Source organism: Phocoena sinus, chromosome 8 (genome assembly GCF_008692025.1).
Source record: "Phocoena sinus isolate mPhoSin1 chromosome 8, mPhoSin1.pri, whole genome shotgun sequence".
Taxonomy (NCBI): Eukaryota; Metazoa; Chordata; class Mammalia; order Artiodactyla; family Phocoenidae; genus Phocoena; species Phocoena sinus.
Genome location: NC_045770.1, coordinates 9,069,118 through 9,096,433, shown reverse-complemented (window position 1 = coordinate 9,096,433; position 27,316 = coordinate 9,069,118). Strand labels below are relative to the sequence as shown.

At 44.7% G+C, this 27,316-nt stretch overlaps 3 protein-coding genes across 13 annotated transcripts in view; 2 read left to right on the top strand and 1 right to left on the bottom strand.

Annotated features, from left to right (window-relative positions):
- The first annotated feature begins 296 nt into the window (after positions 1-296).
- Positions 297-6,477, top strand: PANX3 (pannexin 3). Its single transcript, XM_032639370.1, has 4 exons — positions 297-601; positions 1,414-1,556; positions 3,892-4,106; positions 5,578-6,477. The coding sequence occupies exons 1-4, from the start codon at positions 421-423 to the stop codon at positions 6,215-6,217; spliced, it is 1,179 nt and encodes a 392-aa protein (XP_032495261.1). The 5' UTR covers positions 297-420; the 3' UTR covers positions 6,218-6,477.
- A 4,211-nt stretch (positions 6,478-10,688) lies between these two features.
- TBRG1 (transforming growth factor beta regulator 1) lies at positions 10,689-21,458 on the top strand. 3 transcript variants are annotated; one of them, XR_004350998.1, is made up of 10 exons: positions 10,690-11,146; positions 12,813-12,883; positions 13,498-13,730; positions 14,314-14,450; positions 14,746-14,892; positions 18,151-18,248; positions 18,492-18,602; positions 18,730-18,841; positions 19,013-19,155; positions 21,105-21,242. XR_004350998.1 is itself a non-coding variant. In XM_032639371.1 (9 exons), exons 1-9 carry the CDS (start codon positions 10,997-10,999, stop codon positions 21,176-21,178), a joined length of 1,164 nt encoding a protein of 387 aa, XP_032495262.1. In that variant the 5' UTR covers positions 10,696-10,996; the 3' UTR covers positions 21,179-21,458. The 3 variants fall into 3 exon arrangements, 1 of the variants encoding a protein (XP_032495262.1); XR_004350999.1 differs by lacking the exon at positions 18,730-18,841 and having other exon boundaries at positions 10,689-11,146; positions 18,907-19,155; XM_032639371.1 differs by lacking the exon at positions 18,730-18,841 and having other exon boundaries at positions 10,696-11,146; positions 21,105-21,458.
- Positions 21,459-21,697: 239 nt separating this feature from the next.
- Positions 21,698-27,316, bottom strand: part of SIAE (sialic acid acetylesterase) — a 37,545-nt gene continuing 31,926 nt past the window's right edge. For 5 of the 9 annotated variants that reach the window (XR_004350997.1, XM_032639363.1, XM_032639367.1 and 2 more), the window contains one exon: positions 21,698-26,949. Coding sequence is in view for 7 of the 9 variants with exons in the window: in XM_032639363.1 (XP_032495254.1) it covers positions 26,664-26,949 (286 nt within the window). In the remaining 2 variants the exon portion in view is untranslated. The remainder of the gene's footprint in view (positions 26,950-27,316) is intronic. The other 4 variants (XM_032639365.1, XM_032639366.1, XR_004350996.1 and 1 more) reach the window with 3 other exon arrangements.

Genomic DNA, 27,316 nt, shown 5'->3' with positions numbered 1-27,316 from the left:
TCAACACATCTAAGCAATCTCCACCCAAATTCCACACCAATTACATGGGGGACCTGCTCCACAGCCCTCCTGCTCTCCACCACCCCACCAAAAATACTTTATTAATGAGAGGGCAGCATAAAGCCACGGGGCTGCATCTGCTCGGGGAGAATCCAGAGGACAGCCTGGCACCAGCCCCAGCTGACACCCGACCCTCCTCCAGCGAGGACCCACTAGGCTATGCCTCCCTCTAATTACCAGGTGTCTGGCTCAGGGCCTGGCCAGTTATTTAGAGAACCAGCGCCCACGCCTCGCACAGATATCCGTGAGGCCAGGGCCGCAGGCACCGTCTGCTGAAAGCCTGCTGCCTGAAGCTGCTACCTCCTGACTCCACTCTCCTGGGACCCCTCCTGCCACCCCCGTGCCCAAGTTCGGGGCATCATGTCGCTTGCACACACAGCTGCAGAGTACATGCTCTCAGATGCCCTGCTACCCGACCGCAGGGGTCCCCGCCTCAAAGGACTGCGCCTGGAACTGCCCCTGGACCGCATGGTCAAGTTCATAGCCGTGGGCTTCCCCTTGTTGCTGATGTCGCTGGCATTTGCCCAGGAGTTCTCCTCTGGTAAGTGGCTTCCAAGACCCAGTGCGCCCTGAAGTGAGTCAGCCCCCACTGTCTAGATCACATGACTCGGGCCGGGCATCACCCAAAAGGCAGACTATGCATCCGTTTGGGGCACCAGCAAAGCAGAGGTGTTAAAAAACTTTGAAAGTCATTTCTAAAATTTTCCAATAAAAAATATTTGTCTTAATTTCAGTATTCGCATGTTCTGTGTCTTTGCAATGACTAAACTTTTATTTTGATTTTCATGTGGATGATAGAGATTAGGATCCTATAATCTCTCCAGGATTTATGACCTCTAAAGGTCTTAATTAGCCAAGCTTCAGATGAATCTCCTATCTTCTTGGAGTCTTCTTGCTACTCCCCACCTCCAGGATTATTGACTTGAGAACCTATTAAGTGCCTGACAGAGTCTGGCGCATCACAGGTGCTGAATAAATCCACTCCTTCCTCTCCAAGAGCCCCAGCCCCATGCACGAGCACTACCAAACATGTATACCCAGTGTTCTAGGTGCTAGATTAACACAGCGAATCTGCCACCTCTATTAAAGACAACGTGGACTTTCCCGAGAACTGGGATTGCTGGCTTTCTTTTGTGGCTGTGTGCTGAGCTCACCACCTTGCCCAGGGAGGTGTGTCGGCCTCCCACTGCCTCTTCATTCACCCACAGTGCAGACCCAGAAACCTAGGGCCTGGGAAGAAGACAGTGCCTGCCAGATTCAGAAATGGCCAGAAAGCTCTTAGCTGATTGTCCCCTGGATCCCCATTCCTCCACCCCAACTCAGGGCTGCCTCAAAGCTGTGTTTCTGTTCCAGGGTCTCCCATCAGCTGCTTCTGTCCCAGTAACTTCAGCATCCGGCAGGCTGCCTACGTGGACAGTTCCTGTTGGGACTCACTGGTTCACCACAAACAGGATGAGCCTGGCCAGCACAGGACGAAATCCCTCTGGCCTCACAAGGTAAAGTGGCAGGGGCTCTGTCAAGCCTGCCTCACGGCTGGGTGGCGGGGGGCAGAACCGCATCAACGATAGGTTCTCTCCTGCCTGCCTCTGCTTTCGTATTTTGCTCATTGACTTTCGCGTCTCAGGCATTCTTCAAATATCTGGTCATATTTGCTCCCCCACTTTTATCTGATTGGAAGTTTTGTGCCTAGGGCTGAGGCTGTCAGTTCAAAGTAATCCCTTTGGGCCATTTCACTGGGGAAAACCCCAGATATCAGTATCTGCAATCTCATATTCTGGGCTGCTCAGTTTTCCCAAGAAGAATCATTCAATCCCTAATTTGGGTGGAGGGGGCAGCATGCAGTTGGTATCAAGCTCGTCTGCCAACCCTCTGGGAACTCAGCCGTGGGTGTCAGCATTCACTACTCATTCAGCTCACCCCCGTTCTCAGTATGTTCCCCTGCCCTCAATGGACCCAAGTGTGGAATCCGTCTGGTTTAACGTTTCCAAAGAATAAACCACAAGGGCAGTCGGCTGAGTGCACCATGTTTCAGAAAGGATCTGCGGATCTGTTTCCTCAATATTCCTGTTTCCAGCCCCACCTGCGCCCCCATTTTCAGACACACCCGGTATCTCCCATCCCTGAGTCTTCCTGGTTCTGTGGTGAAAACAGCCTGGCTGTACCCGCCTCAACTTCTCATCCTCTCCGCGGGCTGGTACCTTCTTTCACACAGCTGCTTCCCAGGTTTCAACACTTTGTTATTCTTGTCTCCTCTTCTATTTCCTTTGTCCTTATAGGATTATGTCTTTTGGGTCCCTTTATTGTCATTCTAGTGGGGTTTCATGAGGGAGCAGAAGTAATATGTATGTCCAAGGCACAGTCTTAATCAGAAGTCACTCATAATGTTTTCTAGTTCTGACAATTTATAGGGCCTCAAAATGCCACAGTTCTAGGACCCAGACAAAACCAGAGACTTAATGGAAAGAGTTCATGAGGTGTCTGTCCCTGGAAGTGTTCAAGCAGGATCTAGATGGTAACAAGTTCAAAGTACTGCAGAGGGGATTCACATGTCAGAAAAGAGTCAAATTGTCGATCATCAGATGGCCTGAGTGCTCGTTAAGCCCAGATTCTCTGGCTGCACTTTAAGCCTCCTGAAACAGAAGCTCTAGGGTGAAAAGTTCATTTTCAAGAAATATCATTTATTAGACAGGAGTGAAAAGGTTCTCATTTGCTCTCGTGGTCTAATATACCTTTCCTAGCCTGTCTCTCTTGTTTAGTTCAGAAACACACACACACTCACACACACACACACACACACACACACACACACACCAAATCAAATAGCCTCCCTCTCTCTTTTTCTTCAAACTCTCCTCTAAAATAAAAAGCATCTATGGTTCAGGAGAAGCTATAGTCCAGTATTTCTTAAGGGAATAAGCTCCAAAATCGGACTGCCTGGTTCCAAATCCTGCTCATTCACCTGCTAGACATGTAACCCTGTATCGGGCACCTAACATTTTCACGCTTCAGTTTCTTGGTCTATAAAATAGTGATACTGATAGTACCTGACGAAGAATGAATAATGCATGTTCAGTACCCAGCAAAACTGTCGCTTAACCGAGCCTCCAGGAGTAGGGTTTTTACTGTGGGCAAAACAGTGGGTCCAACCTGTTGGGTGTGGTGAATATGATAAGAAACATAAGGAAAAGTCCTTTATCTAAGGTAGCAAATAGTGTAGTGGAGGACACCAGCTTTATGAATACCCAATGTCAGTTTACAAATACAGACCCGAAACAGCCCCCAAGGATTCCAAGACAGTGCCTGATGGCGTAGTTTGGCCTTACCAAGAATCCAAAGATGAGAAAAGGCCGTTGCCCATGAGAGAAGGCAGGGCAGGCTACGTGGAGGAAATGGGACCTGACCTCCTCTCTGGAGGGTCACAATAAAGGTCAGCCATGCCGGGGTCCCTGGCAGGACTTGGAAAGCTATGGACTCTGGATGTCTGGAGCAGTCAGAGAAAGAAAAGTGGAAGATTTAGAATGAAGATGCTCTCCCCTAGGATGCCATGACCACCATCGGCCATGATCTCTGGTTAGCTACCCAGGCTAACATGCATGGAGAATGGGGACAGGAAGCTCGCGCTCCCTCCTGCTCTCTTTCTTTCCCTTCCTTCCTTCCTTCCTTCCTTCCTGTCTCTGTCTGTCTCTCTGTCTGTCTGTCTCTCTCTCTCTCTGCCCTCCCCTTCTGAGGCAGGAACTGGGGAAGGAGAGCCCCTCACTCAGCACCCTGTCTGCAAGGTTGCAAGGTCTGGGCGCCCTGGGCCTCCCTCCTCAGCTCGCTCTCACCCTGCAGGCCCTCCCCTACTCCCTGCTGGCCCTGGCCGTGGCCATGTACCTGCCGGTTCTGCTGTGGCAGTATGCAGCCGTGCCGGCCCTCAGCTCAGATCTGCTGTTCATCATCAGCGAGCTGGACAAATCCTACAATCGCGCCATCCGCCTGGTGCAGCACATGCTGAAGATCCGGCAGGAGGGCTCGGACCCACACGCGTTCTGGGATGAGCTGGAGAAGTGAGTTGTCTCCTCCACTGCTTTCTGAAAGACGCGGTCGAGCCCTAAAATGGGATCTTGCAGAGTAATCTTTAAACTATCCTCTGCACCATCCTTCTCGAGAATTCAACGTTCTTAACACGTCACCGCATTGACTTTCTATCATCTCTGTACAGGGAGAGGGAGAGGACTCTGCCTCCAGTTTATAGGTGACTCCACCGAGTCACAAAGGGGTTAGCCTCTGAAAGACCTCTTTTTCAGAACCCTGAATAGCTCCTCCCAGGCCTACAGGAAAAACAGCCCAATTCTCCCAGATACTTTTCCTAGGCCATCCACACACTGTCATCAACTACTTCCTCAGACTTCTGTGGAACACCTAAATGACAGAAACCATCCACTCCACCTAGGCAGTCTCCTGCTTTCCTCCTGAACAAGCCATTCATTCATTTAAGCATTCATCTGTCATTTAGGAGCACCAGACACAGCTCTGGGTGCTGTGGATACAGGTGTGTGTGTGTGCTGGGGGCGGGAGCTTAAATTGTATTGAGGGAAAACAATGAATTAGCATAACACATAAGAAAGTTATATGGTAGAGGATAAGTGATATAAAGAAAACTAAGACAGGGGAAGGGGCTCAGGAAAGCTGGGAGGTGGAGGGAGGTGCAGTTTTAAGTAGGGTGGCCAGGGCAGGCCCCCTCAGGGCACAGCTGAGCTAAGGTTAGAGACCATATTCTGCCTCGGGTTTGTGTACATCTCTATCCTCTGAAAAAAGCTCCTCTCCTGTCTATCTTTCTGAACCCTATCTACCTTTGGAAGGCCGATCTAAGACAATATTCTCCATAGAGGTTTCTGGACACTCCAGCTCACACTGCTTGTCTCTCTCCTAACTTTTACAACTACCGTGGTTTGTATCCATCATTTTAGCAACAGAACGAGCATTATTTTTATTTCCTATTTGCATGTTTCATCTGCCCCTTCCCTACAAGCCAGACTGCAAGCTTCTTCAGGGCAGAGACTGGATTACATCTACCTGAACACCACAGCTCTCAACAAACACTTGTTAGCAGATTTCTTTCTATAAAATGAACTGGCCTAAAAAAAATCATACACAAAGGAAACAGACCAAGAACCAGACGTGGTTATTTAGAATCCCAGTCCAGTGCTAAGTTAATAAGTCTCAATGCTTCTTAAGGATCCTCCTTCAGCTTAGAGATTTAGTCTGCCTTGCCAGGCAGAAATCCAGAGTGATCATTCATTATTCACTGGTCATTCACTGGGTTTACTGCATTGCACGCATGTCTTGGAGAATTAAGATACACTCACATACCTCTCTTTGGAGAAAGGAGGGGTTATGCTCAAAGAAGGCAGACACTCCTGTGAGCCAGTAATGCTGTGTCGCATACACAGATGCTGTTACTGCCCCACATGGCTCTCTCAGGATACAGTTCTAAATGGTCCCTCCTAATCTTGCCTCCTTTCTTCCCCTGCCCAGGGCTCGGAAAGAACGATACTTTGAATTCCCCTTGCTAGAGCGGTACCTGGCCTGTAAGCAGCGCTCACACTCACTAGTGGCCGCCTACCTCCTGAGGAACTCCCTCTTGCTCTTCTTCACCTCAGCCACCTACCTATACCTTGGCCACTTCCACCTGGATGTCTTCTTCCAAGAGGAATTCAGCTGTTCCATCAAGACAGGGCTGCTACATGATGAGACCCACATCCCCGATCTGATCACGTGCAGGCTGACCTCTCTGTCTGTCTTCCAGATTGTTAGTCTCTCCAGTGTAGCAATATACACCCTGTTGGTTCCAGTGGTAATATACAACCTCATGCGGCTGTGTCGGTGGGACAAACGGCTCCTATCCATCTATGAGATGCTCCCGGCTTTTGCCCTCCTCAGCAGAAAGATGCTGGGATGTCCCATCAATGATCTCAATGTGATCCTTCTTTTCCTCCGAGCCAACGTCTCTGAGCTCATCTCTTTTAGCTGGTTGAGTGTCCTTTGTGCACTGAAGGACACAACCACCCAGAAGCACAACATTGACACAGTGGTTGATTTCATGACGTTATTGGCTGGCTTAGAACCCTCAAAACCTAAACATCTCACCCACGGGATGTGTGATGAAAATCCGTAGTTAAGAAACCATGAAGCAAGAAATTTTATGGAAAGTAAAAATCTCTCCCCTTCTTCACAAGTCTCACGCACTAATATACAAAAACACCCACTTTAGGATTGCTAAACTTGCATTTAGCTGAATCGAACATCCTGTATTATGCTATCCCAAAGGTGAGAAGATATAATCAATACATGGAAACAAATCTGAAAGCTGGAGCTGATGAGTCCAAAAGCTAAAAAAAAAAATAGATCTAGAGCTTAATATGAAGACAGAAGAAAAACTAAGACTAAAATTAAAATCTAGGGACTTCCCTGGTGGTCCAGTGGTTAAGACTCTGCGCTCCCAATGCAGGCGGCATGGGTTTGATCTCTGGTCGGGGAACTAAGATCCCTCATGCTGTACAGCATGACCAAAAAATAAAATATTTAAAAATAAAAGTTACCATTATTTTTAAAAAATCAAAAAAATATTAAAGTCTAGACATTGTACAAAGGGAGAGGTTTCTACAGGCTATTAAATGGAGGTAGTTTCTTCTCACTCTATTTACGCCTTTGTAGGATACACACTCAGTTTAGAGCAAGTGGGGTAATCTGGTAAGAGAATAAAGATATGAAATCCCTGGGAACCCTGTGGTGTGGCCTCAAACCCCAGCTTGTCTTGTGGAAGTCACCAACCTTGCCCACGTATCCTGTGGCCTGCAAGATGGGCCAAGAGATGCTGATGACAGGAATTTGCCGTCTGCTCTTGGGGCTTAAGGACAGCATAGAACAAGGCCAGGGCCATGCATCAGCTGTGGGTGGAGCCTTGAGGTGTACAGATACGCTTTTTCATTGTGTAAACCAGGGACTCGCTTCACCAAGGGCTGGGATTATGGGCTGCAGACTCCGTAATTCTTGATGGGCCCAGATATGCTTCTGATACCCCAGGGGATGCTCTACCTCCACTTACAGCCAATCACTGATAGCAACCATTTAGAACTAAACAGGATAAACAGGTCCCCAACTCTCTCTTACCCATCTTAGCTTCTAACTCCCATTGCTATGTTTGGAACCTTGATCTGACTCCAAAGGCCATGCTCGGACCACAATACCATGCTGTCTCTCATTTGCTGTTTGTAGAGCTGCACATTATGTATTTCTTCAGAGAATTTTTGCATAAGTCATTTCGACCCCTCTTCATATAGATAAGTAGAAAAGTTAGACAAATTCAGATAAGTTTACCTAAAACAAGCAAAGGGGTCGATATACTGACATTCATCAATGGCTTCCTGTTGTCGCTCGGTAAAAGCCTCACTCTTCAGTTGGTACACAAGACCTTCACAGTCCAAATCCTGCCTGCTCCTTCAGTCTCTCCTCTTGCCTCTGTCCACATACATCTTCCACTCTGATCAACAACTTGCAGTTCCCACGCTTCTCACGATGCTGAGCCTGTGAATATGCTGTCCCCACTGCCCAGGATGCCCTCCTCTGTTCTGCACTGGGCCGACTGCTAGCTCCCCTTCAAAATCTGCCCAGGCATATTTCCTTCAAGAAGCCTTCCCAATCTCCTCTTTCCTTCCCTAACTAGGTGCTGCTATATCATCCAATACCTACCTCTGAGATAAAACTTATTACACTTAATAATATTAATATAGCCCATGTATTTGTCTTTTCCTCTTAAATAAGTTTCCTAAAGGCTGTGTCATCATAGGCACTAATAAATAAATATTCTTCTGAATACATAGTGAATAGTTGCTCAGGAACATTACATTGTCTGGAGAACACAGAACCAGCCACTAAAATACCCTGTATTGAAAAAGCTTTGTACACAAACATGCCCTTCACAGCAATTGATGACCAAAAAGTCAAACATGGATGTAAATAATTATGTAAAATTATTAAGCCATAACTGGAATCTTAAGCAGCCATCTAAAATAACATTTATAAAGAACTTATAATAGCACTACAAAATGACTATGATAATGGTAAGTGAACAAAAGAGGAAACATTATGTTCGGTATGATCTAACCTATATAAAATGCATTAAAATATTAAACATACAAACTACTACATATAAAATAAGCAACAAGGATATATTGTCTGGCACAGGGAATCACAGCCATTATCTTGTAATAACTTTCAATGGAGTATAATCTGCAAAAATACTGAATCACTATGCTGTACACCTGAAACTAATATTGTGAATCAACCATACTTCAATAAAAAATTATACATGTTAAAAGTGATTCACTTGGGCTTCCCTGGTGGTGCAGTGGTTGGGAGTCCGCCTGCTGATGCAGGAGACACGGGTTCGTGCCCCGGTCCGGGAAGATCCCACATGTCGCGGAGCGGCTGGGCCCGTGAGCCATGGCCACTGAGCCTGCGCATCCAGAGCCTGTGCTCCACAGCGGGAGAGGCCACAGCAGTGAGAGGCCCACGTACCGCAAAAAAAAAAAAAAAAAAAAGTGATTCACTTCGTATGGCAGCATTATGAATTTTAAAAAAATCTTCGTTGCACTGTATTTTCTAAATTTTGCATGAAATGTTTTAGAAGTTGTAAGGAAATGTTTCTAATGAAATAAAGCCTGCAAGGACAAAATACAGCTGAACAGCAAATAAATCAGGCAGTTAGCAAATAAGGGTTAAAAAAAGAAGAAGAAAAAAAGAAAATCTGTCAATCAGAACTACCTATATTCAGGTTCCAAGGAAAAGTGCCAGTCTATAGTATGAAAGGCATGATTATGGATATTTTGTAAACTGAAAGTATCCTGGCAGTTTCCAAAAATGAATCTATATGGTTGCCTTGAGTATGTTTGTAAAACCATACTGGAACCGTGAGTTCCAAAAGGACAGCTTTCAATACGAATGGACAAAAAGGACTCTTGTAATCTTTCTCTCTGTGTTAAAACCATTTTGTCAAGACTCTTGCCACTGTTCTTACAATTCCAGAAATGAAGTACCTGGGTTATCGATTCTAAACCTTTTTTGAACTGATTGTAAGTTACTTATTTTTTTATTTTTTGTAAGTTACTTATTTTAGCGTTAGTTTTTTCTCCAGTAACTTACTGAACTTAGTGTTTTAACTCTGTACATATTTTCCTTAATTTCCGTATACAATTCTAGAAGTCTAAATTTTGAGTATATACAACAGTAATTATATATCAGTAGAGTACCTTTCAGTTTATAACTATCCACCTCATTATTCTAAAGACTATATTCAGTTTTGAGAGGAAAAACCTGTGACCCAGAGGCTCACTCAACTAGTTAGTGGCATTGCTGGGAGAAAAATGAATACTACAAGCCTTCTGCCTTCCAGCCCAGCTCATTTACCAATACTGCATTCTAAAGAACTGTCTATTTATTTGATGATTAGACAGAACTTGGTTATAAAGTTAGAGCTATATACATATAAGTTTAGGTACAGAAACATATTTTTGGTTTCATTAGGCAAATATTTACTCAGTGCCTACTTAGTGCAAGCATGTTATTAAAAGTGCCAGTTAAATCTTCCATCTTCCCTACTAAATCCTGATCTGAGAGCAGAGGACTTTTTTCTATTCACCACTGTAATCCCAGCTCCCAGTAAAAGGACAGCGTAACAGGCCCTCAAGAAACATCTATGTGAGCTGTATAAAGAAAGGAAGTAGGGAAAGCAGCAGCCCCAGCAATGCGTTGGAGTGCATCCTACAGTCCAGAAGGCCAGTCTGTATCAAGTGTGGAAAAGTGGTGCTGAAACGCAGTGGGTGGGGTTCGGAAGCGTGTATGAGATTGGCTTCGGGAAGATTTTTTGTGCAACTTTAGCGCAACAATAACACGCCTCAGCTAAACACACACACGCGAGTCTCAGAGTCATTTCCAGCCGCCCTCCTCCTCCCCAGGTTCTCCCCTTCCCCTCCCCTTCCTTTTCCCCTCCCCTTTCCCTCCCCTTCCCTCCCATTCCCTTTCCCTCCCCTTCCCCTCCCTTTCCCTTTCCCCTCCCCTCCCCTTTCCCCTCTCCTCCCCTCCCTTCCTCCCCTTCCCCTCCCCTTCCCCTTCCCCTCCCCTCCCCTTCCCCTTCCCCTCCCCTCCCCTTCCCCTCTCCTCCCCTCCCTTCCTCCCCTTCCCCTCCCCTCCCCTTCCCCTCCCTCCCCTCCCCTTCCCTCCCTCCCCTTCCTCCCCTCCCCTTCCCCTCCTCCCCTTCCGCCCCTCCCATTCCCCTTCCTCTCCCCTCCCATTCCCTTTCCCTCCCCTTCCCCTCCCTTTCCCTTTCCCCTCTCCTCCCCTCCCTTCCTCCCCTTCCCTTTCCTCCCCTTCCCTCCTCCCCTTCCGCCCCTCCCATTCCCCTTCCCTTCCCTCCCCTCCCCTTTCCCTCCCCTTCCTCTCCTTTCCCTCCCCCCTTTCCCCTCCCCCCTTTCCCCTCCTCTTCTCTTTCTCCTCCCCTTCCCTCCCCTCCCCTTCCCGCCCCTTCCTCTTCCCCTCCCCTCCCCTTCCCCTCCCCTTCCCTTTCCCCTTCTCCTCCCCTCTTCCGGAGCCGAGGATCGGCCGAACCGAGAGGACCCAACTCCCAGCCCCGGAAGTTACGCGCGGCCGGCGCCGTTATGTAAGTTCCGGTCACGGCTAACTTCCGAGGCAGACGCGGAAGTGCAGGGAGGCACCGGCAGCTGGGTTTGGTTGCAGGATTTGTGGCCGAGCCCTGCGCCTCGTGAATGTTCTAGAGAGGTCGATTCCTAGCGGCCGGCTTCCACCAGCCCAGACCAGACGTAGCCGGCGCTAGGGGCCACTCCTCGGCCGAGGAGCTGATGCCGGCCGCTCCCTGGAGCCCCCGTAGCGGGGCCGGACCATGAGCCTGCTGGGCGGCCTGGCCTCCTCGCCGCGGGCCCCGCTGCAGTCCGGCAAGGCCAGGATGAAAAAGCTCCCGAAGAAGAGCCAGAACGAGAAGTACCGGCTCAAGTACCTGCGGCTGCGCAAAGCGGCCAAAGCCACGGTGTTTGTGAGTGTGACCGGCGCTCAGCCCTTCTCAGCCTCGAGCCTCTCCTAACTCGCGAAATCTTTCCCCGAACTGTTCCCCTTCCCAGAGTGACAGTAGTAATATAGTGTTAGGTTTTACATTGTACATTACTTCTTGTTAGCCTCATGCCTTGGACAAATTACGTAATTCCTGTAATCCTGGTTCCTCATCTGCAAATGAGAGCTAATAACTGCCTTGCAGACTTAATGAAGATTAAATGAGGAAAGTAAAGCGCTCGGTACCTAGAAGCTGTGCTAATAAGTTTTAGTCATTATCGTTATTACCGCAGAACTCTTGGAAATGCCTTTGAGCCTCCAGAGAAACCTGAGAAGGAGGCGCTATTTTTAAAGTAGCAGCACTTAAGCCCCGAGGGATGATTTGCTCGAGGGCACTATGTCAGAGCCCTGGCTCCAACTCAAACACCTGATTCTAGTTTCTTTAGTACTTCCATTACGCAGCCTGTTTCCCAAGCACCCGCTTACTCATAACTGACCCCTTCCACGAACAGGCACATGAAGCTTTCAGTAATCCCCCCTTCTAACCTCTTTTGAGTCTTCCCGATCTTTTATTGTAGAGGCACTGGATTTACTGAATGAATGAAATGGTTTTCCAGCCACAACCAAGTGTTATAATATTCTGGCTTGCTCAAGCTCACCTCAATGCTTGGAAATAGCAGGTGTCTCAAATATCTCCCCACATCTGAATCACCACTACCTTACCTCTTCTTCTACCAAAAGCTAGAACATCCCTCAGCTTTTTTGGAAGCATAAGGAAAGGTTTGGAAATCAGAGCATTCATTCCGAAAGCATTTATTTGGCACTTGCCATGTACACTGGAGAGAAGTAAGAAAAGCGGAATTAAGAGGATTTAGTATCTAATTATGTTACCTTTCTTTTATTCCCTAAATGTCAAAGGTACCTAAAGCTTGGCACCTATGTTGTTAGGATACTGGTTCCACCAAGTCTATGCAGAAGGTTTTGTGAAGAAAAGGGATATTGTTTTGATCATTCAAAGTTTGAGGTCCCAACTATGGAGCATCTAGATTGGAGCAGTCCCCTCAGGACTCTTGCTTGGGAACTAGATTGAATCGTCAGTAAAGAAAGCTGATGCTTGAATACACATAAATAGGTTATGAAATTTAAGAATTTTATAGACTAGACTAGATTTTGTTCCATCTATATTTTCTCTTTAAGGTTCATTCTACATGGGATGCTTTGGGTTAGGTTCGCTTTGTAAGCTCCCCAAGAGTCAAGGCATATTTACAGGGGTTGTGTTTAAGCATCTATGATTTGAGCAGTATGCCCTTTTCTTTGCTAAAGGCTACCCTAATTAAGGTGACCGTATGTCTTGGTTTGCCTAGGACAGCCCTACTACTTTGCCATATTGTTCTGGCAAAATCATTAATAGCTCCCCCCTTTCACGCAAAGGTGCACCAGTTTCTATAAATTATCTAATTACTCTGCCCACATTAGAACTTGACCTTACCTTTACTTCTAGGTTTGTTTAGAGTTTCTCTGCAAGGTAGACTAGCACTTCCTTCTCACCCAGCAACACAGACTTCTTTGGTCTGGAATATAGCTCCTCTTCTCAGCGTAATACTTCGATCTGTTATTCATTTTGTGTGACTATATTCAAAATTTTCTTCAAGGAAAATGCTGCTATTTGTGATGAAATTGCTCGTCTTGAGGAAAAATTTCTTAAAGCTAAAGAAGAAAGACGGTGAGCTGGTTCATTTTGTGTTCAGAATTACATTTTTTGGTGATTGATACGGTGTTTCTGCTCCTATGAATTTTCCTCCATCGGGATTTTTGTGCTTTGCACAGCCCACTGGCCACTAATCTGGTACAAAGTCACAACCTACGGTATTGGTTCCTGTTTACCCAGGTCGTGTTGGACCATGATGATGAAACAGCTCTATTCATCTCTCTTGCCACATCTTATAAGTAATTTTATTATAACTCTGCAGTTATAAAAGCCAAGGAAGAAAAGAAACTGCATTTCATTCTACACATATTTATTCCATATGTAGTACTCCGTGAGTACATGTACATGTGCAGTTCATGGTATGTGCCCTTCAGAAGCCTAACACCTTCCAACATCCAGTTAGAAGCGCTCTCCAGATGCAAAAGAGATACGCTATAATCCTTTATCCTTAGCTTCTTGAAGTGTTATTCTCTGGAGCTTCGTTTTTCCTGGGGTCCAATAAGAATCTTACTTTTGTGAATGCAATAATCATTGTATGTAGTTCTGGCTTTTCCCAGTACTTGAATAAAATATGGAATTGTGATAAAACAGAAGCTCATACTTCTGCTCCCTTTCCTTCCCGACCTCAGGTACTTGCTAAAGAAGCTCCTTCAGCTCCAGGCTCTAACTGAAGGGGAAGCACAGGTTGCAGCTCCTTCCCACAGCTCCAGTTTGCCCCTGACTTACGGTGTGGCCAGCTCTGTGGGAACTATCCAGGGAGCTGGGCCGCTTTCTGGGCCCAGCACTGGAGCTGAGGAACCATTTGGAAAGAAATCCAAGAAGGAGAAAAAAGAAAAAGGCAAAGAGAACAACAAACTGGAAGGTACCTTGGGGAGAGGATATCAGTTGCCCCAGTGGCTCAACGACTAATGACAAAGACCTGGTACTAACTGGTAGACACTCGGCCCCAGAGATGACTTAAACTCTCACCTGGTCCTTAAGCAGCCCTGGTAGCCCTTGAAAACCAAGTGTCTTAAAGCCACTCCAGGTGGAGGAATTGCAGTTAGACCTGGTTAAACGTGATGGGAGCAGGCCAAGGCCTCCCCCTTCTCCTACACACCCGACTCTCTGGGTGCCTTCAGTTCAGTCTTTCCTAGAGGCAGGGAAATGGGCTTGGTGGCCTTTTGAGCACACAGATGACTTGGGAAATTGCTGACCTTATAAATGAAGTCAGAGGCCTTAAAAAGTATAAGGCTTTTAGATACTAAGCACTGATACCAAAATTGGTTACTGCCAGGTGGGTGGGTTAGAAGAATACTCAGGGCTTTGGGGAAAAGTCCCATGTGCCCATTCAGGGAGTGTGTAGAACCAGGATTGGCTTATTGCTCTTAGCATCGTGCAGAGTTTTCCCTTCCCCTCAACACTGGGAAGGGCCTAAAGTGGGTGACCCTAGATTTGCGTTTCAGTTCTCAAGAAAACATCCAAGAAAAAGAAAATGGAGACAGGTGCTCGCAAGCTGGTTCAGCCCATTGCCCTGGATCCCTCAGGACGGCCTGTGTTCCCCATCGGACTGGGGGGTCTAACAGTATATAGCCTGGGGGAGGTGAGTGAGACCAGCGATAAAGAGAGAGGAGAATCAGAAATACGGGAGTGGGGCTGAGCTTTCCCTCCCTGTTCCCGTTAGCACCAGCCCCTTGCTGATCCAGACCAACCCCAGAAACTCTCCAGTCCCTAGGAAACCAGGTCAGTTTTGTCTGCTACACATCCTACGCTCTTTCTCTCTCTGATTTGAGTCACTCTTTGCAGCCCCAAGGTGGTTCTAAAGGCTACCACAGTACCCTGGACTTCTACATTCTCTGGTGACCTCAGTGGCGGGTTGGGGGAATCTTCTTTTATAGATCATCACCGACCGACCTGGCTTCCATGACGAGGGTGCCATCTACCCCGTGGGCTACTGCAGTACTCGGGTATACGCCGGCATGAAGAGCCCAGACCAGGAGTGTCTGTACACCTGTCAGATCAAGGACGGTGGCACACAGCCTCAGGTACCCACTCTAAGAATGACTGCTGGTTTTCTTCTTTTTTTTTTTTTTTGAGAACCTTCTCTGTGACACGCACTTAATATATATTACCCATTCAGACACTTTACAAGGTAGATAGTGTGTAAGATGCAGAAAGTGATCGGCCCTGAGTCCCACCTCTGCTAATAAGTGATCTGAGCTGGGATGTGAATCTGCATTTGTGTGATTGTCCTACTGACACCCATTCCCTTGAAGCGTGCTGGTGCTAATGTCAGTATGGTGACCACGTGAGGCCTGATCAAGCTGCTTGTTTGTAAAGTGCAGGCCTACATTCAGGGAAGGTTAGCTTGACACTCTGCCAACTCGGGTGGGACCAAGATGGAGGTAGCAGAGAAACTGCATATTAGTTTCTGACTGCACGTACTCTTGAGGACCTGGGAGACCTGAATCCTGGTCATATTAAGTATCTTTGTTCATCCTTCTCGGTGCTGTGGTTCAAGACAATTCACTTTCCCAGTCTCCTCTGGGGGAAAATAGACCATTTTCAGAGTTTCAGGCTTCACTGTCTGATGATGTTACAGATCGCTAGAAAATGGGGTGGAAGGAGGTAGAAGCAAGGGAAGGAGCCTTTGAGCAGAAGCTGAGGGCCTGCCTGACGCGTCTGGACAGTATTGCATCACCCCTGTCCTGGTTAGAACGCTGTTGGCTGCAGCTGAGAGTTTGCGTGACCTTGGCCATGCAGCATTTCTCTTTAGAAAGTGCTCTAACAGACAGTCTCGACATTGTAGCAGTAATTATAACAAACCTGTATGTTCAAGGAAGATCTAATCAAAATCCTAATAGAATGTAAATGGTAATTGACAAGCTGGTCCTTAATTTCCTCTGAAAGACAAATTGCTAAAATATTAAAAAAAAAAAAAAAAAAGTCTTTGGGGTTTTTTTTTGTTTCCTTTATTAAGCCACTAACCCATCCAGACATTATTTTCAGGTACATTGTGAGCTTTAATTTTTTTCCCCTAACATCAAGTGACACATTTAGTATATACTAAATACATATAATACTTGAGCATGTTTCCAGACGATTCTGTTTCATCTATTTGTCTATAAATGGCAGTATGACTTTTAATTGCTTTAGCTTTATAAAATGTTTTATACTATAAATATGTTTTAAAAATATAGAACAATATATTTATAATCCTAGGGTGAGGTGAAAAGGTTTTCCTTAGCAAGATGTGAAAAGTAGAAGCCATAATGGAAAGTAGTAACAGATCTGACTATTAAAAATTTAAACACTTCTGAATTACCAAAACCACCATAATCAAAGTTAAAAGCGACAAACAAGAAGAAAATATGTCACAGTGGATTAATATCCAGATAAAGTGCTCTTGTGGTCTAAGATAAAAAAGCAGTCAGATAAAACAGGCATTTCACAGAAACAGTGCAGATGGTCGATGAGAGCAGACCTTACTAGTAGTTAGGGAGACGCAAATAAAACAGAAAGATCTTATTTTTTCTCATAGGCAAATATAAGATAGATAATAGCAGATGTTGGCCAGCATGTAGGAAAATAAGTACAAATGGCATTAGTAGGAGGGAAAATTTGTAAAGTTCCTTTTTTTGGAAGGCAGCTGGGCAGTATCAACAATTTTAATGTGTGACTCCTTTGATCCAGAATACTTCTAGATATTCTAGTATGTCTTAGAGAAATGTGCGAATGTGAACAAAAGAATTACATACAACAATGTAATTGTGGCATTGTTTGCAATAGCAAGAAGTAAAAAGTAGCCTAAATACCCACCAATAGGAAAATGGTTAAAAATTAAGATATATCCACCTTGTGTAATATTATACGGCAGTTAAAAGAATGAAGTAGGGAAAGATCCCCAAACCAAAATACTACATTTTGGCCTTTTAATTGCCCTTTGCTCAAATAGAATATATAGTTTACACACAATATAAAAAATTGGAATTGGCATGATCAATACCAAATAGAAGAGCAATCCTGAAATATTTAAAGATAATTGTTGGGCTTCCCTGGTGGCGCAGTGGTTGAGAGTCCGCCTGCCGATGCAGGGGACACGGTTTCGTGCCCCGGTCCGGGAAGATCCCATGTGCCGCGGAGCGGCTGGGCCCGTGAGCCATGGCCGCTGGGCCTGCGCGTCCGGAGCCTGTGCTCCACACCGGGAGAGGCCACAACAGTGAGAGGCCCGCGTACCGCAAAAAAAAAAAAAAAAAAAAAAAAAAGATAATTGTTTACGGTTTTTTCATGAATTAGCTGAGAAATCAGTATAAACCATCACAATGTTAAACTTGCAACATGTCACTGAAGTAACGAAACCACTGACTAAAACTACTCTCAAGATAATTTATTACTGATAAAATTGAAAGAGCTCTAAAATTGACACAGGAAAATTGAATCAAATGAAATAACCACAGAAGAAAACTAACAGCAGTAGAAACTACTCAGTAAGGTTTGCTTTTGGATTCTAAAAAAATGATCAATAATGCACATCACTGGGAGGAAAAAGAAAAAAAAAAAAAATATATATATATATATATATATATATATATACAGAAAATAAATTAATTCTGTGTGGAATAATTTTATTAAACATTGAAAAACTGGAAACTGCTTAACTGAACTTTATAGAAAACTGGTTAAGGAATTTAAATGACTAAAGAGAAGCTGTTACAGAAATTTTTTTTTTTTTTTTTTTGCAAAAAGTCGTGAACTTTATAGAAAACTGATTAAGGAATTAAGTTGGGTAGATAGCACTTGTTACAATAATGCTTTCTTGGCAGAAATTCCTCAGTATCAGTATAATTTTGATTTAACAGTTTCTTTTTATAAATAGGATATTTTACAACTCAAAAAGTAAAGTGAAATGGCGATTTGCATTCAAAACGGCCTATACTCTTCCTAGGCGTTATAAAGTAAATCTAAGATTATGTGGAGAATGATTTCGTTTGTTTTTAAAATACCATTTGTATTAATACTTATAAATGTAAGTAAGTGGATAAGAAAGCATCTGGAAAGGTATATAAGAAATTACGTGTTGGCCTCTGGAGAGGAGTCAAGCAAAGAGTACAAAATTAAACAGTCAAAAGACTTGCTCTGTTTTCTTGGCTTGGAATTTCTAACAGCCCTCTAGGAATGGTACCCACCTCCTACCTGGTATACTCAGCTTCAGGTTCCAGTGAAGAAAGAGTAATAGCAGTAGTGTGACTCTCTCTACCCCCTTCTCCTTGAAGACTGACCTCGTTGCTCCTTTGTATTCTCAGTTTGAAATTGTTCCTGAAGATGACCCCCAGAATGCCATTGCCGGCTCTTCTGCAGACGCCTGTCATGCAGAACTGCTCGAGACCATAAGTGCTGCTATGTAAGTTGACCAACAGCTTGGAGACAGGCTAAAAAGATCACTTTGGGTACACTGAGGCCTTCTCTCTTGCTTTTAATGAGTAGAGATCCCTTATTTTATAGAAAGCTATCCTGTGTCCTTTGAATGTCTTAGCAGCTACAGTCTCCAGAGTATCCAAGTGAGGAAAGCTTATTCCATGTGTTCATACCCACATTCTCATCTCCCCCTCAGCTCTCAAGCTAAAATTCTCCCTCTCCTGTTTAGGGGGAAACTAATGCCCAACGTGCATCCATCTGGAGCTGACTTTTTTGGGTTTTCTCATCCAGCCATCCACAACCTGATCCAGAGTTGTCCAGGAGCTCGAAAATGCGTCAAGTAAGTGGGGTCAAATCCATTCCCTTGAAAGAAGCCCCAGGGACCAGGTGGGTCAGGGACCTAAACTGGCGGTCACTGCTCTGCTCATTCATCTATTTAATGAGCTGCTTCTGTGCACGAGGCACAGTATCGGTCCTCTGCGGCCCCTGGACGGCGAGCAGGAGCCAGTACCCCACTGTACTGAAGTTCTTACCGTCTGTGTGCACCATGACGGCAAACGGATTGGGAAGTCCTGCAGAGTAAGTGTCACTAAAGAAGCCTGTCTGTGTGCTTTTCATTTTTGGTTAGTTAATATGTTTTTCAGATATATATGGCAGAGACCTAAAGAAAAAAATACCTGGTCCCTTTGGAGGGAAGAATGGGTTGTATGGCCAACAGACAACTCAGTAATGATCCCTTTGGTCCTGCAGTTACCAGTGGGTGAAGTTCGACGTGTGCAAACCTGGAGACAGTCTGCCGCCCCAAGGACAGCTAGAGAATGATGCAGCTACAAGCTTTGAAGCCTTTCAGAGACAGACCTTCCATAAAGATCATAATGATCCCATTCTACAAGGTATCTTTTATTTTCCCTTCTGCTTCGAAAATTGACCATTTTTAGGCAGCCCTCCGCTCTTCATCCATTGCTGAGTATCCCATATCTGGGCAGTGAGTGATGGAAGCTTCCCCTGCTCTGGCCATGGGCAACCCTCGCAGAAGTCACAGGGCGTGGCTGAGATCATGGTGAGGCAGGGCTCACTGAGAAGCTAGGGCATCTCATTTTCTAACCTAAATAAGACCTAAGCAGAATACAAGGGAAAGTTTACTGTGGGACTGAAATTTCAGATGTAGTAAAGGGGATCAGGTCATGGCCTTGGTCCTGCCTATGTCCCGTGGATTCCCTCCCACAAATGAGTGGAGTGACCAGGGGATCTGGCATAGGAGTCATATAGGGAGAGCTCTGGACTAGAAAGAAGAAGATAGTATTAACTTCTCTGTCTCTGCCTACTATGCTGTGTAACCCTAGGCAAGTCACTTGATCTATTTCAGCCAGTTTTGTTCTTTTTTAATATTTTATTGAAGTATAGCTGATTAACAATGTTGTGTTAATTTCTGCTGTACAGCAGCGATTCAGTTATACACATATATATTTTTTCATATTCTTTTCCATTATGTTTTATCACAGGATATTGAATATAGTTCCGTGCTGTACAGTAGGACCTTGTTGTTCATCCATCCTGTATATACTAGTTTGCATCTGCTAGTCCCAAACTCCCAATCCTTCCCTCCCCCTTGGCAACCACAGGTCTCTTATCTATGTCCGTGAGTCTTTGTTTCATAGATATGTTCATTTGTGTCATATTTTATATTCCACATATAAGTGATATCACATGGTATTTGTCTCTTTCTTACTTCGCTTAGTGTGATAATCTCTGTCCATCCATGTTGCTGCAAATGGCATCATTTCATTCTTTTTTATGGCTCATATTCCTCTGTGTCTGTATATGCCACACCTTCTTTATTAATTCATCTGTCAGTGGCTTGGCTGTTGTAAACAGTGCTGCTGTGAACATAGGGGTGCATGTATATTTGCGGGTTATAGTTTTGTCTGGGTAAATGCCTGGGAGTGGGATTGCTGCATCATATGGTAGTTCTATTTTTAGTTTTTTAAGGAACCTCCATACTGTTCTCCATAGTGGCTGTATCAGTTTACATCCCCCCAACAGTGCAAGAGGGTTCCCTTTTTTCCACAACCTCTCCATTATTTATATATTTTTTGATGATCCATTCTGACTGGTGTGAGGTGATACCTCATTGTAGTTTCGATTCGAATTTCTCTAATGATTAGTGATGTTGAGCATCTTTTCATGTGCCTCTTGGCCATCTGTATGTCTTCTTTGGAGAAATGTCTGTTCAGGCCTTTGGCCCATTTATTGATTGGGTTGTTTTTTTGTTTTTGAGTTGTATGAGCTGTTTGTATATTTTGGAACCTAAGCCCTTGTCAGTCGCATCATTTGCAAATATTTTCCCCCAGTCCGTAGGTTGTCTTTTCATTTTGTTTATGGTTTCCTTTGCTGTGCAAAAACTGATGTTTGATTAGGTCCCATTTGTTTATTTTTGCTTTCATTTCTATTGCCTTGGGAGACTGACCTAAGAAAACATTGGTACGATTTATGGCCGAGAATGTTTTGCCTATGTTCTCTTCTAGGAGTTTTATGGTGTCATGTCTTATAATAAGTCTTAAAGCCATTTTGAGTTTATTTTTGTATGTGGTGTGAGGGTGTGTTGTAACTTCACTGATTTACATATGGCTGTCCAATTTTTCCAGTACCACTTGCTGTATTTCAGCCACAGTTTTCTTCATTGTAAAAGTAAGTATCTGTCCTGTCTTACCAAACAAGGGCAGAACTGGGCTGACAGATGCAAAAGAGTTGAAAGAATTAAAAGGACATGTATGTGTCTGGTCGAGCCAGTCTCCTGAGATTCCCAGGCAACAGTGGAACTTGAGGAATTTTTTTTCTCCAGGATCCTTGGACCTCCCAGAGCTTCAGCCTACAGCCTTTGTGTCTTCTTATCAACGCCATGTTCCTGACACATGAACCCTTGGCAGATACTCACCTACAGCACTTGAAGTCTCCGTCGCAGTGTAGCCCAACTCAGTCTTCAGATTGAACAGGAAGGGATCGATGACCACATCATTTTCATCAGGATGGATTTTTTATCTTAAACTAGAACTTAAGACTATATGGAAGAAGGCAGCGACTCAAGTGAAGAAGATAGTAAATTAACACATTTTGTCGCGGAGGTTCCCATGGCGACAGCTTTCCTGGGAAAAACTTCAGCTGCTTTATTTTTAGTAATAAATTTTTCTTGACAGTTCTGCTTATTTTCATCTTGTTGTAATCAGGATATAATCTCTTGGCTTAGCTCTGCCTGAGGTAAACTTAAGTCCTTTGTAAACCAGAGGGAGAGATGGCTGCTGACTCATGAGGAAGGTAGTAAGATTCTGACAACCTTGCACCCTTGATTCTGATCTAGGTCAGTGAATATTAAGTCGCAGCCCCTACAACCAGCTGCTGCTTTGTTTTCATGTCAGCGTCACCACAGTGAAATCCTGCTTATCCCCAAGCTGCAAGGTCCAGTCCCAGGCCCACTGTTCATCTTTTTCACATTTCACAAGGGGATCAAAAAATCCTCTCTAACCCTTCCTACATTCCCTTTGTGGCTCCTTATTGGAGAATGTGCTTGTAGCTAAACCACATGATAACACACATTTAGACAGAACGTGATTGGTTCCCATCCTCCGTAACAGACTCACCCCAACAGTTCGTTAGTCGTGTAATGATGTAATTCCGCATTCTGTATAACTGAATTTTTTGGACTCTGCTTGCAGCATTAAGGTAGAGGCATACCACACCACCTAATCCCAGCCAGGACAACTCCACGGTGCCTTGTGGGATGCTTCGCTGCCCACCCAGTCCGGTACCAGGGCTGGCTGGAATGGGAAGGAACAAAAGGACCCCGGAAGTAGAAGAATGGGGAAGGTGGTGAGAACTGGATTGTCACTGTGCTACCGTCCATAGCTGCTAACGGGGGAGGAAACAAATGGGCCTAGCATCTTACAGGACTATATCTGGATGGCAGAGGGAGGGATCAGATGCAGCATTTAGAGCACATCACACTGGCCACTGCAAAGTATCAGAAACTAAAGTAACTAACATTAATTTTATGATTCTTAATTATAGTCTTACAAGTTTGTATAGCTTTTACAGCGCAAAGACAATAGTAAAATTTGGATAATAGCAAATCAGGGATAGAAAGGAGATTACTCAAAACTGTTAATGTTTTTCTTTTTTCTTTTTTCTCTGCATAAGGTGCCTGAAGCCATTTGCACTTACACAGAAATGGTATATGCTGCTTTTATCACATAACCAATATCTTTCCATTCTGTTACAGCCTGAGTTAATCACAGATTCAAAGTGAGCGTCATTCTAAGAAGGACATTAAAAAAAAATTTATGTAAGTTAGTGCACGGTTTTCCTTTAATAAGTATTCATTTTGTAGCTTTCCTAGAACAGTGTTTTTCAAACTACAAATCTCAACACACTAGTTGTTCTTAAACTTAGGCAATCAAAAATTATCTTTTAAAATTAAATTAGAAGACAATTAGAACATATTGGAATGCATCGCATGTCAGAGGTTCAAACTGGTTTCAACTGTAGTGTGTATATAGGCGTTTATGTACCATTCACACAATACACATGGGGATACATGGAATGATGTAAAGTGTTTTTACTATGGATCATCATTTTAAGTAACTTGAAAAACACTGCCCTAGCTAGCATACTTAAAAAATCTTTTCATCTATTGGATTGTTGAAGATAGTTTGACAACATCCAATGTCAGTGAAAATGAGGGAGAAAATGGGACTGTGCCTTGGTGGAAATGTAAACTGTTGAACCCTTTGCGAGGGTTAAGCTGTAGGTATCAAAATGTTAAACACATTTATCCTTAAACCCGTTATTCCATATTCAGGACCCTAAGGAATTAAGTGTGGTACGGTGTTTGCACGTAACAGTTATCACAGTATTTGTTTAAAACCCTCTATGTCCACTGATGGCAAATTGGTTAAAGAAAATATGGAGCTCCCACAAACTGGAACAAACTAAATCTGTTTTCACTTTACATAGGAAAATTATTTCGCTAGATAAAGTCAAAAACGCAGATTACAAAATAATATACCGTGTAGTAGTATGTAAAATGTGACCTAAACAAATCAAGTGATGTTCACCAAGATATTAAGTGTCTCCAAATGATGAATTTTGTGGTGATTTTTACTTACGTATACTTTTCTTTAGCATCCAAGTTTCTTAGTGATTATGAATTCGATTTTTTCAAACAGTAAAAAGTTATTTTCATTTGGGAAAGAAACTGAATTCCCACAGAATGTTTTAAATTATTCAACCATTAAAAATAAACTTTCATATATGACTTTTCATTAAGATATCCACCACCTAAACCTAACTTTTTACACTGTGTGCCCTAGCTTACTGGGGGTGAAGGGAACCTGGGCCTGGAGCGCTTAACTGTTTCTAGCTTCTTCCAAGTTAGAACGGCCTCCACGCGACGCGCGTGAGTGCTGCGGTGAGGAGGAGTGGACAGTACATTCGCTTTTCCGCAGGAGTCTGTTACTGGGTCCGTGGTTCCTGTTAGGCCAGATGAGTAAGAGGCCAAGGTTTGGGTGTTAGGAGCCAGCTGTACGCTGGGAAGTCCTCGAAGCAGCAGAGTTCCTTGCAAGCTGCATAGCTGTTACGCTTTTTACTAAGATCCTGGCACTGACGATGCATTCCTGCTCTTCAGTTACACCAGGACCCCTTGGGGGACAGGTATGGAGAGAGTGACGCTTATGCTTTCGTTCTCATTTTTCACATTAGGGGAATGGAAACTACCCACAGATAAGTCTCAGTCCTTTCTCAGCTTCAGAGGACAACTTGCAAGCCCGTTCATAACCCAGTTTTGACTAGAGAGGAATGTGTACACGTGACTAATGATTGTACTTTTATTTCCAGCTTCTCAGAGATTACAGACAATTGTCAAGTGCCCTTAACTGTTCTTAATCAACCAATAAACAGCATTATGATTCTTAATAGTATACACAAAAGCCCTCTTTCACATTTGCCCCATCTAGATTATTTTTCTAAATGCTTATCCTGTAGCTTTACTTTCAGCCTCACGTTGTTCCTCCATCTGCACTGTCCTTTTCATAGTTAAACCTCTTACCTTTAAAGAGCCTGATATCTCTGTTTGCTTCTCAGTGACCTCTGCGGTCACATGGCCTCCCCATGGGCTGCTCCAGCTCGCCTTTCTCTTCCCTCCTCGGGGCCGTCCCTTAGCGCCTCCCAAAATGCCTGCACGTGATTCTGGTTTCTTTCTGTTAAATATTCACATTATCAATCATTATTTGGACTAAAGGAATAGAATTGTTTTCAGCTTGGAACAAAATAGGGCTGAAATCAGTTCTCTGAAAGATTGTTGTGTATGGAAGAAACATTTCAGTTCCACGTGAGGAAAAACTGTTGGGAGGTTTAGAAGGGAAACTTTATACAGAAATTTGATAACCACCTCTCATATTTTATAGAAAAAAACATAAATGCTAGCCGGCCTGCATGGCCTTAAAATCTCTTCCGACCCCGAGTTTCCACAGTCTGGAGGTAAGGGGACAAAAGTGTTAAAGACATTTCACTCCCAGTAATAAGGGAAGTGAATGACATTGAGATTCAAGTTGTTTGTAGTTTGGAATTATTCTACTACAGATACCTGGCCCAACTGGAGGACAAAAGACAAGCGTTTCATTTGCCTACCAGCTCTGGCATCTCAGAATATGGAAACAGCCTTGTGCTAGCCGGGCGCTATCAGTGAGGCAGTTCTATTCATTTCCATTAAAAAGCAATAGCTGTCATTTAAACCCCTGAATGCCCAAATCTAAAGGATCCACACTTACGCCTAAGATGTGATCATACTGCAACGGAATCATTTAGCAACCTTGCTGCGATACCCAGGAATCTGGTTTGTAATGAAAGCAGTGAAGGGAGGAGCTGGCAGGGCACTGGTGGGGTGGTACAGGGGACACTGCTTATATTCACAAGGCCATGTGGCCCACGCATAGCGAACAGCAACCAGGCTGTCGTGACAAGACTTGACATTCAGGGCCAGCGTCTGGGCGGAGAAAGTGTCCATGGGAGCTGGAAGCCACTTGCACTAATGGTCACTGCAACAGGAGATCTAACAGGAGAGTCATAAACAGGAACGGTTAGATCAGGAGGATATGCCAAGGGGCGGGACTGCTCTTCAGACAGACTGAAAGAGGAGAAGCGGCCACTCGCAGCCACAGACACATTTCCTACGGTGACCAGAACAAACCTGAGTCCAGGCTGGGTCTGGTCAGCACAGCCACAGATCCATAGTAAAAGTTCACGTGCTAAAATAAATAGCTTAAATCAACGAGTAAAACATTAAATGACGGTGGGAGACAAGGCAGCGTAGTCATGAAACGTTCAGGGAAGGCTCCCCTGAACAACCTTCCTGTGATCCTCCGGCCAAACAGCAAAGCAGGCAGGAATTTGGGTGAAGCGAGCCACCGCTGTGCTGCTCTCTGGCTCCCAAAGGAGCTGGGGAATGAAGAAGGGGCACAAAGGAACTTTGGATGATAAGCTGTTCTCGAGTCAGAAAACAATCTATCTGGTGAAGGGAGCATAAAATACCCAGTTCCCAAGGTTCAATTCTGTCCTGGTCCCAGCTAAGATTCCAGGTCCAGACGATGGGCAGGCTGCCAGCTGCTGACTAGAGAGGAGAACTCGGAACACAGAGACTCCTTGGAGCTAGGGTTCACCTAAAACCCCGCATGCAAAGAAGCTAGGTGGAGTAGGTGCTGAGGAAGCACCTGAGGCAGGTGGATGCTCTGGTTAGGATTCCAGAGGAGGAACAGTCCTAGATAAACCCCTGTGTACTGTTTGTCTTCTACCTTCTTTCATCCCCCTCCAATGCCCTCTTTTCACTCACCGCCCGCCACAGCCTGACGACTTCGGGGCTCCCAAAGACACTCATATAAATGCTCCACTTGGGGATGCCTCCACCGCCAACCCCGACCTTAAAAGACTCCTAAAGAAGCTGTTTAATCAATAGCCCCACTTCCACAGTGGAATGGTCCTCACCAGGTATTAGAAGCAAGTACAGAGTTCTGTTACAGTAATTCATACTAAGTTGCAAGCTTCAACCTCTTAAAGGAGAGACTCAAAAGAAAATCAGAATTTAGGGTAGTGTAACAAAAATGTCTACGGGTGAGGGAAACATTCTGGAGCGAGGGTCCTTTCAATAGGTGCCCACAGATAAAGCCACGGGCCCTTTCCCACGCAAAGATGGCTGCTCTGGGAGGGAAAACGCAAAAGGAGTATCATTTCAATGTGGGCACGTCTTCCCTTCCTTGGTGGTCCCATCAAAATTGCCTCTAAGTGAATGAATCAGTAGCTGCTTTTTTGTTGTTCTGAGATAAACTCAGCCCCTGACCAACCAAAGCCTGCCTCGCAGTCATGTTATAATTAGAGGTGGGCCTCGGCGTGGAGGATATCCCGCCCACCCCCCGCCCCCCATAGGATGAACCCCTACTGTTTCTGCAGTTCTCACCTCAAATATCTTGTTGTGCCTCTGCACCTGGATTGGCTGGGAATATGTGAGGTTCAGCAGCCCCATGTCGCCCAGGAGTTCTATCTTCTGAGGCAGTGGTCCTTGAAAGGTCAACTTCGCCCCATAAGCCACGGCACGGGCCCCCAAGTGCAGCCTGTAGGCCACCGTCTGCTTATCTCGAGGGTGTGTGCTACAGGACAAAGAAGAGGTAGAGAACTTCGGGTTTGGGCTCAACAATAATCACATTTTTTAAAAAAGGAAATCTTATACAAAGCACCCTTTAAGAAGGTGAGAATAAAGTTGACTGAATCTAATAGCCAGTGATCTGTGGCGAGTCAGCCTAAGAGAAATGGTGAGTCATAACCACAGATGGGGCTCTGGGCCTTCTATGGGTCGGAAACCTTGAAATAACCGAGGACTTGGAAGGAAGGAATAAAAGGAGAGAAGGAGGGAGGGAGGGCAGGTATTGGAACTAACCTAGGAGAGCTCTTGTAAGACTGCTGCAACCACTGAAAGTCCTGTGTTTCATCTGAATCAGCTGTTCATTACTTGGTCCC

What these genes read in the sequence shown, in the direction of transcription:
- TBRG1 (XM_032639371.1), top strand. Translation starts at nt 10,997, where the DNA reads ATGAGCCTGCTGGGCGGCCTGGCCTCCTCGCCGCGGGCCCCGCTGCAG. An exon ending in AGAGAACAACAAACTGGAAG is followed by an intron (nt 13,731 to 14,313) that starts GTACCTTGGGGA and finishes TTTGCGTTTCAG; the next exon opens with TTCTCAAGAAAACATCCAAG. An exon ending in CAGTATATAGCCTGGGGGAG is followed by an intron (nt 14,451 to 14,745) that starts GTGAGTGAGACC and finishes CTTCTTTTATAG; the next exon opens with ATCATCACCGACCGACCTGG.
- PANX3 (XM_032639370.1), top strand. Translation starts at nt 421, where the DNA reads ATGTCGCTTGCACACACAGCTGCAGAGTACATGCTCTCAGATGCCCTG. An exon ending in TGCCCAGGAGTTCTCCTCTG is followed by an intron (nt 602 to 1,413) that starts GTAAGTGGCTTC and finishes TTTCTGTTCCAG; the next exon opens with GGTCTCCCATCAGCTGCTTC. An exon ending in AATCCCTCTGGCCTCACAAG is followed by an intron (nt 1,557 to 3,891) that starts GTAAAGTGGCAG and finishes CTCACCCTGCAG; the next exon opens with GCCCTCCCCTACTCCCTGCT.